The sequence below is a fragment of the Mytilus californianus genome, unplaced genomic scaffold (assembly GCF_021869535.1).
Source record: "Mytilus californianus isolate M0D057914Y unplaced genomic scaffold, xbMytCali1.0.p SCAF_5, whole genome shotgun sequence".
Taxonomy (NCBI): Eukaryota; Metazoa; Mollusca; class Bivalvia; order Mytilida; family Mytilidae; genus Mytilus; species Mytilus californianus.
The window spans coordinates 91,514,589-91,528,978 of NW_026262701.1; the positions used below are offsets into that span (position 1 = coordinate 91,514,589).

General features: G+C 32.6%; 1 protein-coding gene across 8 annotated transcripts in view; it reads right to left on the minus strand.

Annotated features, from left to right (window-relative positions):
* LOC127703261 (TPR repeat-containing protein DDB_G0287407-like) overlaps positions 1 to 14,390 on the minus strand; it is a 172,176-nt gene that overhangs the window by 45,947 nt on the left and 111,839 nt on the right. The window contains exons 1-5 of one of the 8 annotated variants that reach the window (XM_052207773.1): positions 13,607 to 13,698; positions 7,394 to 7,453; positions 6,768 to 7,050; positions 1,901 to 3,169; positions 754 to 927 (exon numbers count right to left, since the gene is read on the minus strand). The exons of 6 other annotated variants lie outside the window; for them this stretch is intronic. In XM_052207773.1, coding sequence (XP_052063733.1) covers positions 754 to 927; positions 1,901 to 3,169; positions 6,768 to 7,050; positions 7,394 to 7,417 — 1,750 coding nt within the window. In that variant the 5' untranslated portion in view covers positions 7,418 to 7,453; positions 13,607 to 13,698. Of the gene's footprint in view, positions 1 to 753; positions 928 to 1,900; positions 3,170 to 6,767; positions 7,051 to 7,393; positions 7,454 to 13,606; positions 13,699 to 14,390 lie in introns of those variants that run through there. One more of the 8 variants, XM_052207774.1, reaches the window with a different exon arrangement.

The following is a 14,390-nucleotide window of genomic DNA, read 5'->3' on the forward strand; positions in this document are numbered from 1 at the left end:
AATCCTGAATTGGTACAGGCATTTCCTTATGTAGAACATGGTTTCTATAGTTACAGCTAAACCATTTCACTTATATGACAGTTGCGTATAATTCCATAATATTGACAACAATATGTCAGCAAACAAAATTGACATAATAGGCAAACAGTCAAAACCTGCGGAACAGCGGTCAATATTGTGTTATTACCTTAATCTCAGTGTAAACAAAGATAAAACAAAATGGGATGTAGACACTCAATAGAAAAAGCACATTGGCAAGAATACAAAATATGAACAAAGCATAATTAACAACACAATGGCGGGATGTATCAATGTGTAAAATTAAAAACTTCATGCACGTTATAAGTTTATGTTTCGTGAAGCATATCTTGAATCAGAAACTTATAGTACTTTCAATTAGACAAAATATACACATTGACATAAACGTAGTTTTCTGTTTAAAGGAGGAAAAACATTACTTAATACATTCCATGCGTCAGAACCGTTTTTCTGGATTTACCTTCATTAGGAACGTAAAAGCCGAATATGTGATAGTCAAGGATGTATAGGAACCAAAACACCTGAAGATATATATGACCAAAAGTCATAACAGTTTTACTCTTCTTTATTTTTGCGTTTTTAACGAAATAATATTAAAAATAATTTTACCTTACCTACTTACTCGTTGATAAATGAATTATATACAATGAGTTCACACAAAGAAATAATAATTCTATGCCTGATATTAATTTTTAAAATAAAAATTATACTGACCTTTAAGAAAGTCACCACTGAAGTTAGCAAACTGTTTGTGCTCGCTAGAGTATACAATGTCATTGAGATCTTGGTATGCGGGCCCTCCACAATTAAGGGCGTATATAACTCCTGGCTTCTGTCTGGTTAAAGGACATGGTGATCCAGACAATTCAATGTATACATCTTCACCAGCTAAAAAGATGACGAACATTGTGTTTACTATAAGCACACAGTATTAAGTATGTTTATTATTATATGCTTATATTGTATGCTGAGAATTCAAGCAGATTGAAAAGGAACATTGTGTAAAATACGATTTAAAATACTTTCATCGTGTCTGTGTGTGTGTTTGAGTGAGCTTTTTTTTTAAATAAATAGTTTGATTCTGAATTTCACGAAGCACATAATTGTTTTTAGAAAAAAAAAATGAATCGAATGATTTTCTCCATTGAAAATTTTAAAAAATAATGCGCATTTTATTGAGACAAAAAATACAGACTTATGTTAATGAAATTAAAAAAAACTTGTTTCCTAAAGACAAAAAAACATGCAATGCCTCCGAATAAAAGATGAATAGTGGATGCCTGACAAATACACGTATACATTATACACTTCATTTGAATAATACTGCATATATAGATTTGTCTCTCACCAGGATAAAAATGTTTCTTATTTCATTGATCTTACATGAATCTCTCGATCGTGTCCTTTTTTTCTGTTTTTATTTCAATATTGCGGGTAGGTATTTATAGATTATCGTTGGTTATCTCAACGAGATTGATTTTCTCGCTTGAGCCGGTACGGCGAAAGTGAGAAAAGCAATCGAGTTGAGATGACCAATGATAATCTGTTTATCGCTATTTTACCTATGAAGACGTTGTTAATTTCCTTGACAACGGCACGTGTTCCCTTAGTTTCTAGCGATAATTTTCATATCACTCGACTCCGTTTTCATATCAATCGACACCGCTGAGAAAGGAAATTATCAGTCAGCAAGATCAAAGGGAAAATACGTAAAATAGCGATAAATACAATTACAGTAGTGCTAACAAGTCGTATACAGGTAACTTACATTCAATTAAATGTAATCAAATTGTTACATTATTTAATACATATGCATTTGGAATCAAATTTGATATGTGACTGCATTGTTGACAGTACTTACATTTTACATGTTTTCTTACTGCAAACACTCTAATCATGTGATATCCAACCACCTTTTCTTCTTCTTTCCATTGGAATGAAAATATATACTGATCGGCTTTCTTGTCGTCTAGTTCATTGACAGGAATGGTTCGAATAATCTTGTGATTCATCATAATGCATAATTCCGATGATTTGTTGACATTTCCCTTAATATTGTCTAAGGTTACTTGCACGTTTCCAAATGTTTTAGTCTGCTCTCCTGTGGCTAAACAATTGTCTTGTTTAATTGACCGTAACAGATCTGACGTTTGAGCCTTGATGTTGGTTAGTACACCATATTTGCAAGGACCTGTAGGTCCGGTCACTAGCAGTTGTCCAGCAACAATTTCGAATGTCCATAAATCCGACTTTTTATAAGAAGATCCATGACAACCAGAGAGCTCTTTGGTAGATATGATATTTCCATCGTTGACAGATAAGTGGTATACCGTAGATGCTGTAGAATCCTCAGTGCCGTTACTATTGGAACATAGAATTATCAATGTAGCATGCCCTGTTAGGTTTTCCATCAACATGCCTCCATCAGTTCCTTCAGTATATTGACTCTGACTTACATACGTATAACCCGGATGTGATATTAAATTGTTTCTGTTATGAAATAATCCAAATTGACTACCTTTTGGTCCAGCTACGTTCAGCTGTCCATCGTCCTTCACCCCAAACTTAAATATGTCTTCTCCTGACAGGACTTTTGCCTGGAAGTTGTTACCACTCAAACCTAATCTTATTAGGTATAATGCACTTGTGCTTGTTTCTTTATTCTTTCCACTGCATAAGACAAGTGACAATCCACATGCACGTGGGGTTTGTCCTCCATTTACGTTTACCGGAAGTGCAATTTGATCTTCACCCTCTACCATTTCCACAAAAACGCCATTTCTAAGGTTTCCATAACGAGAATCGTTTGTTAACAGCATAATATCGTTTATTCCAAATATGCAATCTGCAATAAACATTCCGTCTTCATCGACACATTGTGAGTTATTAGCTCCAAAATGACCAGCATGCATTTTAGCAATAGATTTGACTTCCACATGATTACAATCAAACCCAGATCGTATCAGCCTTAGTTCAGTATTTGATTGCTCTGCTTCAGCACTGAATGCACATGATACAAAACAGAGAGCTGTGCAACCTCCATGATATGCGTTGACATTAAAGTCAAGTTTTCCGAAGCAATTACAAGGCCATTTGGAAAAGCACCGACAATAAATCGTCTTGATAAATTCTGTAAAAGATAACACTCTTCATGTTAACGCTTATGTAATTACATAACATGGAACATCAGAGACTGTAAATCATCAGAGTCAACTAACATTCATTTTTACTATCCACAATATTAAAAACCCAAACAAAATATAGGTATACTTCAAAGTATCCCAGAAAAACGTCTCACAAACAAAGACTATAAATATGAACAAAAAATCTTAAAATACACGTTTTTAAACATTAAAAAACTTAATGTCTGCAAATATATTTCCTGTTATCTAATGTATGTATCATTCAACCCATTTCTTTGACGTCAGTCTATTGTTCTTACTGTAGATTATTTTTTAAGAATCCACTGACCACGGTATTAACTTAATAGAACTTATATTATAACTTTAAACCTTTAACTTACGATCTTTTATCCTCTTTTAAAAACGAGTGGCATGTGTAGGATTCGAACCCGCGCTTATTTTCTTCATAATCAATAGAGTCTTCAGTCTATGCATGATACCACTAGACCACGATGGCTGACATCAATCAATATATGAATAGTACTCTTAAAGCGCTTACTTGTTAATACATGTCATTTAACTGTATTTCTGTCTCATTGATAATTCGCTTTTGTAATCTAATGAAATAAATATATCTTGGTGTGTTCATGTTTATTGAATTTGTTTTATTTTGGGTGTTATTTTTTTTTTTAAGAAATGGGTTAAAACTACTTCTTTGACAGTAAAAACAGAAACAAAATCATCGCCATTGTATGAAAATGAAATATATAATACTTCTACATGTTCTAGGATTCAAACAATATTTTGGTCCAGAAAAAAATTACAATGAAAAAATTTCATTCCGGATACAAGGTTCGAACTTTGCACTGTTAATATTACCGTTATGACATTCGTTACCAACGACTAGACGATCACGGCTATGAACAGCTTGTTGGTAAGTTTATAAAATTAGCATAATTATTCATTGTACATCCGTAGCAAGAGCAATTTTGATGGGGATTCAGAATGCGTACCACAGATAAAACAAGTGTATTGACCGGTGAACGATATATGCCAAATGTAATAACGTTAAAATAATCTTAACTAAATGAAACGGAAACAGTTTAAACATAAGTTCATTTTAAATCGTAAGCACATAATTTTAATACTTTAGGAAAGCAACACGAATTTGAGCATTAAGAAATGGCAAATGTATGGCATCAACGCTAATAATATTTATTTGAATAAGAACGGCTTAACGGTGTTCAGTCTTCAAAATACCAAATCAAGTTGCTTAATATTATATATATAAATTTTGAAGGTTCTAAATTTTGGTAATTAAATTTTTTTAACTTTTCAAAACAAGATAAATAAATTCTGTATATTAATATATGTCTTTTTGAATAAATTAAATATACCAAAATCTATTCAATTTAAATAATTTGTAATGATTAAACATTAAATGAAATATGTTTATACAAAAATAAAATCTGGTGTTAAAAAGGGGAGCTAACACCCCATTTAAGTTATCTTAAACTTATGTTAACTTGTCAAATGTCCAAATATAGATGCGAACCGTGTGGATATAATCATTTCCAGCTATTATAGAATAAAAAAGACAAAATACGAAACTATTTTTATGAAATATCGTTGATTCATTGTCAAAACGTAAAACAGACAGTCGTTTTACTAGAAATGTGTTAAGCTAGAGAATTGATAAGAAGTAGTGGATTCGGAAACGATAATCAACTTGCGACTAAAGTCGCTCGTTGATTATCGTTTACGAATCCACTACTTCTTATCAATTCTCTACTATATAAACACTGATTTAAGAATGGCTTTTGAATGCTGCTTTTAGTGGATGAATTACATATAACTAGATCATATGTGAAGGAAACTGAGTGTTCAAGAGATCAAACTGTTGCTGCAGCTTCAAACTTTCTATTTCTAGTGCGGAGGAAAGAACATTGAATAATGTTCCCCACCGGTTTACTTTAGAATGGAATTTTTCAAGGTCAAGATGAGAAAAGAGGTAGTATCTGATCCAATAAATTTCAAAATTTTGTCCTTTCACAAATAATTTTTCTATCTTCTATGGCAATTAGAATAAAATGGTGTATTATGGGTACTTTATACTAGAATATACACATTAGTTTCGATGTCAATTCATGTATGACGTCATAAAACATTGTCATAAATTGGCAATTTTACACATAATTTTGAAAAAATTGGATATTACACAATTGAACCCATATAAATATTTTTGAATAAAATGTAATTTAGCAAAATATCTTTTTTGAGTAAGGCATTTGTTCTCAAGATATTAATGACACAAGCTTAAGGATGTACTTAGGTGAAATTAAAAAAATCTAGAATTTAAAATTGATACTATAAGTCAGAAGAGCATTATTTATGAAACAAATTAAGCTAAAAATATTGATAGGTTATGGAGCTCCTTTTCGAGATATTTAATGTTTAACAAATGGTGGGAAAAGGCTGACTCGGACTTTTGCCTTATATTTGCATTAGTATTATTTGGGTCTCAAATCGAAAGAAAAGAAATCTAGAATCTGCTTAAATTTTAGTCAATAACCATTTACAAAAATGTATGAGCTATTGAAGTCTCATATGAAAAGCAAAATGGGTGTTATGGACAAAATATTTTACCCTGTATCGTAGGAAAAAAACCAAGGAGTCCAAACATCTGTCAAAAGTTCCTAAAACTCATCTAAGTACATCCTTAAAATTAATTTTTGAATCAAGGGGCAGCAAAATAACCCTGATCATACCCTCTCCTATAGCTATATTCTATGCACGGTACGTTTAAGTGTCTATATTAATCGCGTATTCGGGACAGACACATTGGAACCTTTAAACTCATCAATTGGAATCCTTTTTTAAATATCTTTTTTTTATCAGCAAAGAAAATAGGAAGCACTTAATTACTTATTCGACTATGGTAATAAAAGGTGATGCAATTTCCTTTAGTTCTTCGGAGAATCCAAATGAAAATGAGTTACATTTCCTCTCCGGTACATGTTCATGTGCATGTACATCTGTATATATACACCGGGGATTCTGTGAAAACTGGACATAGGTCCATGTATCTTTATATTAGTTGATAGATGATGTCCTTCTTATTCATCAACCTTCTTAAAATGTATACAATAAAACTTCTATCACTTCTACAAAATCAAAGCTCGAAGGGGCTTGAAAAGGAATTTTCCATATATCAAGAATGAATACTGAAAATATGCTCCTGCGTGTTATTGAAGAACAAACTGTAGTTAAGTTTTATGAAATTTTAAAACACTTGTTTTCAAGAGAGAAAAAAAAATACCTCCGAATCAAAGATGTATAGTCGATGCCTTACAAATAAATGTATACGCTTCGTTTGAATGATACTGCATATAGCTTGGTTTCTCAGAGGGAACGATTTTACTCTCCATGAATTAGCGTAATCATGATAGCTACAGGTAGACATTGTGTAAAAAAACCATATGATAAGGTATATTTTCCTGTTATTCTGTAATTCAAAATATATATAGTAATATACTCGATACAGAAATATAGCATGTGTATTGACATTGAAGTCATCTATGCAGAATATGGGTCCCCGATACTCACCTGGATCAACAATAATGTTCTTCTCATCGTTGTTCTGTACATCTTGTGTGGGATTATTTACCGATATACTGTCGTCTCTATTCGTATTATTTGGTATTGCTATGTCTTTCTCACTGTTCCGCACATCATATGACTTCTCTTCGTTTGAATCGTTTTTAGCTAATATTTTTTTCTTGTCCTCTGGACCGTTAGAGTTAGACAATTGTTCATCAGTTTTCTTCTCAGCAGAAACAGTTATCTTTGCAGACTCAGTTCTGTATCCTTTTAAAATGGTCGGTGTAGCCTTGTAAAAATCATCATTGAAATTCAGAAAAATATTAAAATTTGATTTTTCTTGTAATAAGCGTACAGTAATATCTTAAACGACTGTTCAATTTTTAATCCATAACTTCTGATATACTATTTAACTCTGGGTTTTTAAAGTATTTTTTCTACTTATTTACTATGTTTTTGTCTCTTATACGATGTGACTTTTAATTGGTGCATCGATGATACTTCATATACTACTAATTCCGAAACTCGGGTTATTTTTTTTTTTAATTTATGCAGTCGATTAATTTTCTCTAAGCATCGATGTACGATGAAGATACTTTTAAAATCAAAGCAAGAATGAAAAGAAGACTTACCTTTTTACTAGAACCACTCCCCATGTTTCTGTCAGAAGTCCAGCAAAGGTTTTCACGGTTCTGAAAAGAGATTTATTTTTATTCACCAGAGGCTATACTATTTGATTTCATATTTTCTGCTTAAAACATTGATATTCATCTGCAGCAAAATTTTTAGAAGCTCACTTGAAAAAAAAAAACCAATATTAACACCTTTCAAACTTATTTGTACTGATTTATGATCTTTGATACAATCAATTATGCAGTTACAATTATAGTTGGAATATTTTAGAAATTAACACTTGCACCCGTTTAAATTTTAAAAGTTCGAAAAGAAGCCAACAGGTTGTTAGGGATATAAATATGGTCTTCTCTAGTTTTTTACCGTCTGGCATCTAAACATATGTCCACTTGACTTTTTGAGTTGAATAAATATGTTTCTCTAATTCTTCGTCAATTTATCCCTTTCTGCACCCATTGTATAAAAAAAAATTTAATCAACGTGTGGTGGCGTATTGTTTGAAAATCATTAGAGAAACAGATTCCACCACCAAATCTCGTGTAATACGATATTTATCCACTCTCGACAGTTAAATTTTAAATATTTAAAACGATCGGCGAGCCTCGCGTTTTAAATTTGAAAATTTAACTGTCTCGAGTGGATAAATATCGTATCACACTCGATGCAGTGGTAGAATCTATATTCCCACATCCACTCGAAATTGTGACGTTAAATCCGATGATTCACGTAGGGAGAGTGTTATAATATCTGCACTTTAAAAAAGCCTTGCAATAAATCTTCGCGTGAACCGTAGATGGCATGTTACAATGCAAATTCATTTCCAGCATGACCCATTTTCAATGGTAGTCTAAAAGTTTCTCCATTCGGCGTGTTTGGAGGGAAATTTCTGAATGTAACTGGAAAATGGGATTATGTTGGATTGAGGTATAAAATTTGCCTAGCAACTGACCACCTTCAATGTTTCATCATATGACGGACAAGAACAAATTATCAATTCATTCAATAGGTGGATTCTGGAAGGTATGTCGTCTGGGGTAGACAATCTAGCCTGTGGAACCTATCGTCTGGGGTAGACAATCTAGGTATGTCGTCTGGGGTAGACAATCTAGCCTGCGGAACCTATAGTCTGGGGTAGACAATCTAGGTATGTCGTCTGGGGTAGACAATCTAGGTAGGTCGTCTAGGGTAGACAATCTAGCCTGCGGAACCTATCGTCTGGGGTAGACAATCTAGGTATGTCGTCTGGGGTAGACAATCTAGGTAGGTCGTCTGGGGTAGACAATCTAGCCTGTGGAACCTATCGTCTGGGGTAGACAATCTAGGTATGTCGTCTGGGGTAGACAATCTAGGTAGGTCGTCTGGGGTAGACAATCTAGGTATGTCGTCTGGGGTAGACAATCTAGCCTGCGGAACCTATCTTTTGTAGGAATTGATAATTTGTTATCGTTCTGAATATGGTGTCTTTCCGATTGTCCCACTTTTTGAAATTACAGGTAAAAAAAAAAGGAAATTTTGTGGGACCATCGGGAATATGTTTGTAGGGCCATCGGGAATATGTTTGTGGGACAATTGGGAAGTTCAAATGTGGGACAATCGGGAATTGTTTTGATAGTGATTAATTTGTTGATATAGTGTGTAGCAGGTAATGAAGGTATAACTTATCAATGGAACTTATAAAATATGAAATAAGCATGAACGAATAATGATTTTTTCATATTTTATTTTGCACATAATATGTACAATTGAAGTATCATCAAACATAGAATATAATATTAAGTCATAAAATAGCACATACCAAGCACTACTCTACTGAATATGACGAAATTTTCAGTTTTCTCTGGACGTTTAGCAATAAAAAAAAATCAATCAATCAAGCTTTATATATCCAACGACAATGAGCAAGTCTTTTACAAAATTTGCCACACTGTACGGTTTAACATTTTTTTTTTTGTAACCAAAGTTGAAGAAAGTGAGCAACTAATTTCCTTATATATTGCACACACGCTAAAAAGATACGCCGACTTAATTAACTGATCATTTAATCATTTATGTTGACATTTTTTTATGATAAAGATTTTACTGGAGGTAAAACAAAACATAACGGTTACTAACATTGATTGTGTTTTTGATAAAGTAAAACCTAACTAAAAGTGTGAGTTGCTATATATTATATATATTTATGAAAACTTATGGTCCATCATCCTGTCGAGGTTATGTATTTACTATTTATATTTTGGTATTGTACAACGTAATGCTATTCTGAGACTGTTTATGACGTCTTTACATTAAACCGTTTGGTTTGTACTGATTTACAATTTAGTCTTGGAAAATATGTTTTATTTATTAGTTGTTAATGACTTTGGAGAAGCTTTAAGTAAATTAATGTAGGTACTGTCATAGCGGCACTTTGTGTCTTTTGTCTTTTTATTAAGGTTTTCTTGCGCTTTGTGCCGACCTGATGAGTCAGCCATTTCTAACTGATTTGTTACTCCTTGTTGTGCTGTTACACCGCTGTATAAGGTTAGAAGGAGCGTTCAGTGCTCCCAAACATGTTAAATCTTCACATTTTATATGCGCTTGTCCCAAAGTCAGGAGCCTATAATAAATTGGTTGTCGTAGGTTACTGTCTGCCATATTTGTTTTTCGTTTATTGTTTTGACTGTCATTAATCAGATCAGGCTGTTGGTGTTTTTGCTTGAATTAGTCCACAATTTGTCATGTCGGGGCTTCATATGGCTGTCTATACGGTATGACATTTGCTATTTGTTGAAGGCCGTACTTTGACCTATATTTAATTAAATCTGCTTCATTTAGACTGTTGGGTACTTATCTCATTGGCATTCATACCACATCACCTTGTTTTATATTACTGATATCAATGATTTATGAATATGAGGTCAAGGATAGACTAAACCTACTAGACGGACATGTTCACCTAACAATCATTCCATACACCATAAACAGTTAATCAGTTGCATATAAATATATATCTGAGAAACACGCCTAACCATTAATAGTAACGTTGACCAATGATTCATGATGAGGTCAAACGGACTTCTGCATCTACAACTATTCCATATAACAATAAAATTGACCTGTATTCGCGTAATCATCCAGTGTCTTGAAATAACGGATTTGAATACGAAAGCAGAACCTTGATCACTGATCCATGAAATGAGGTCAAGGCCAGCTGAACTCTGTATCACCAGTCCAGTAGTCGGCACTTCATTCATTATTTTTGATATGGTCATAATTATAAATTAACTGTTAACAAAACTTTGAATTTTTCGATTACATAAGCCGTACGCGTATTTGGCAAAAACTTACGGTATTTTAGGTCCTCACTGGTCTTCAAATTCGTACTTTATTTGGTCTTTTTAACTTTTTCGATTCGAGCGTCACTGATGAGTCTTTTGTAGACGAAACGCGCGGCTGGCGTACAGAATTTTAATCCTGGTATTTATGATGATTCTGTCTGACGGTGAGACAGGTATAGAGCTTGCAGTGACCTTACACCAACTATACTTATCTTACTACGCATAATAAGTGAGAAAATCATATTACCATCTACATTCGGAAATATAAAGCTTTGTAAACCTTTTAAAAGGTCTTCTCAGGATACACTGAACCCATTCTAACCAAACTTTACGAAATTGGTTCTTTATGAGTCTTAATTATAGTTAGCAAATTATAATTTTTTTCCATCAACCAACATGGCTATCATGGCAAAAACTAGAATATTGGGATGGAATGCAAGATGTTAAATCATTTTCGGATAACCATAACAGGACAAAATCTGACAAAATAAATGCGTTCAGATTGTCAAATTACTTTTTTTTTGTTCAAAATATATATGTATAGTACGCGACTTCTCATTTTGACATTCCAGAAGAAAGTGAAATGCATCCCCGATATCATAAAGCTTGCTAGATTGACAATTTCTTGTTTTTCTTTGGAAGTTTTGCCATCTTTTATATTCAAGGGGTAGCGTATGATAGACCCTTCTAAACTTGCAGAGAGCAAACACATCTCTGTCATCAAGAACAAGGAAATAATTCTCTAAAGTAAAATATTCTTTATAAATTTTGTAAAAAAGAGGCGGAAGATAATAAAGGGATATTCAAACTCATAAGTAGAAGACAAACAACAACTCCAAGGCAAACAAAAGTTGGAAAAACGACCAAAACACAAAAACAGTCTACAAAACACAACATAAAAAACTAACGACTGAGCATTAAAAACACCACGAAAATCAGCTGCGTGATATAAGGTGCTCCAGTAGGGTAAGCAGATCCTGCTCCACATACTTTAGATAAATATAAATTAGTGTTTAAGGATTATATTTACATTTGAAATCCAAGTGTGAAAGAATGGCTCAGTTTAACAGATTCCAACTGTATTTTTTAGCCAATTGCAATCATAAAATGTCTTATAAACTATATGATAGATAGAGACCACACTCGTTTAAAAATATTGCTATATACATCAACCATGCAGAGTGACAATGTGTTGTGTTTGTTATTTGCAACATAAACTTATACACAATATAACACAGTTTACAGCCCTTGTTTTTTTAAAGTTTAAGGGAGAAATTATGCCTTGCAAAAGGCCACCTTCGGACCCCTCAAAGAGTTGTTTCAATGATTCACAACGTGCATAAGCGTGGTACGGCACTCTCACTCTACACGAGGCATCGGATTCAAAGTCATCATTCGGACCGGCCGTGGTTGCGTACATATACACCCAAGACAGCCAAACGTACGCCGAATTTGCCAAGGCTTTTATTACTTGTCGGCAAAAAGACAAAATATACCATATTTCTATTCCCAAGTGACCCTTTGACAGACGAACGTAGGACGTACATACACGAATCATAATACCTCCGTATTATTTTGGCGGGACATAAATATCCAATTTTTACGTTGTTTTTTTTTGGCAAAATATATTATCATCCAATGCTTTCAAAAATTATTGTCCAGAATTATGTTAAATAAACGTAACATATAAAGTTACATTATATGCCATGAGTTACTGTATTATGTTTAGGTAAAGTGTCTGATGGATTTAAGAACAATGTAGAAATATAAAAAATTTCAGTAATTTCAATTATTTGTTGATAATAGTTATTATATTGAAGTATATCTTGATGTTTATCTAGACTTAGAAAACAGTTAGATACGCCCTATATAGAAACAAAATCCTTTATGAACCGTGTAGCCTATATTTGTCAATAAAATATTTGACACAAAACTAAACGAAATTTAAAAAAAAACATCGACAATCTGAGTCCAAGCTATACCTCTTTTGACTTATAGGGTTCATGAATTGAATCAAAACACTAGCAAGATTCTTTCAACCCTATTTAATACCAAAATTCATCATAAAAAAAAAATGACAGTTAATAATGGTGTGAAGAACATTATTTTTCGTCAATACCAATACTATGTTTTAATATTTCTATGTGGAATGGCTAAAAATTAACTAAATATTTTTTAGGAGAAAATACCAATGTTTGTGTTTTGAGCAATGGCAATTTCAATAAACTAAAATTTTATAACAACACGACTCAAATATAGTATACAAATTAGAAGTTAGAAAAATAAAATAAACGATCATGGTAAAGTGTATATCTATTATTAGAAGAATAGAATAAACGTGGATTGTTCATATGATTTTATTATAATATGCATCACTGAACCATTACTGTCAAAAGCTCAATATAAAACCGTTGCAGAGAAGTTTTTAACAAAACAAAGTGCCGTCCTCTTAAATAACATAAGAATGGACTAAAATTAACTTGGAAAATCATTAACTGACTCTCTGAAGAATTACATTTACTACCACATCCTACCGAGAACCTTTTTAAATTCAATATTGATTGATATGGTTTCTGTCACAGGTCAGAAATTAGACTTACCTGTGAGCTATTTATACAAAAATCAATATTGTTTGTATATGTTTACATGCAGATTAACTTTGATCCGTATGTTATTTTTTACGGGGGAAATCTATTCTTTATCAGTGACAAAAATATATGTGAAAATGTCATTGATATTAGAATAGGTTTGGCGATTAATATTCACAAACCAGTATACATAATTGCTTGACAACCATGTAAATATTGTTTTTTTATACAAAATTCAATTTTAATTTAATTTTAAAAAGGCACAAGCCGGAAAACTGACACAATCATACTTAAATAAGTTACTTACACTTTATAAACTCAAATCGGTATGAAAATTGAATCAAAATTCACATTTTCCTGCATGTACATAAAACCGGTATCGGCTTCTGTATGTTTACATTGGTCAGTTAAATTAAAACCAACTGCTGTCGGTATGACCAGGTATATTGTACGACTTTGCCCCCCGCAGAGCTATAGAAAAACAGTACATTAACGGGTGTTACACGGACTCTTTTTAGATGATACACGGACTCTTTTTAGTTGTTACACGGACACTTTTTATGAATAGATTCACTCGTGCATGATCAGTGAGTTCATGGACACTTTAACTTTCAATTAGATTTGAACTTTTTGGTTCACCGACATATTTCCTGTCTTTTTATTAAACAAAATATTTACGTTAGCATCAAAATCTTTTTTCAAACATTTTCAGTAAAATACTATTCATATCAGTACACTAAGGGATTAGACATTTAACTTCAAAAAGGGGGGGGGGTATGGTTTTCTCCTAAAAAAGATATTTTGATCCCAAATTTTATGAGAAAAAATTTACTATGGTCAAGGAGATAACAAATTAATGTTCTGCATGATTCCTGATTTCCCTAATACCGTATAGTGCTAATTTAAACAAAAATATTTGGATGATGGCGTTGAAAAGTAAATAGCTAATATACTCAGAAAAGAACTTACCGCCCCATTTATGAAGCAAAATAATCGGTCAATAAATGTTTTCTTCGATATATGGACATGAATAGTATTTTGGACAATGCTGAAAGTAAAGAAATGATGATACCGACGTTCATATTTCAATA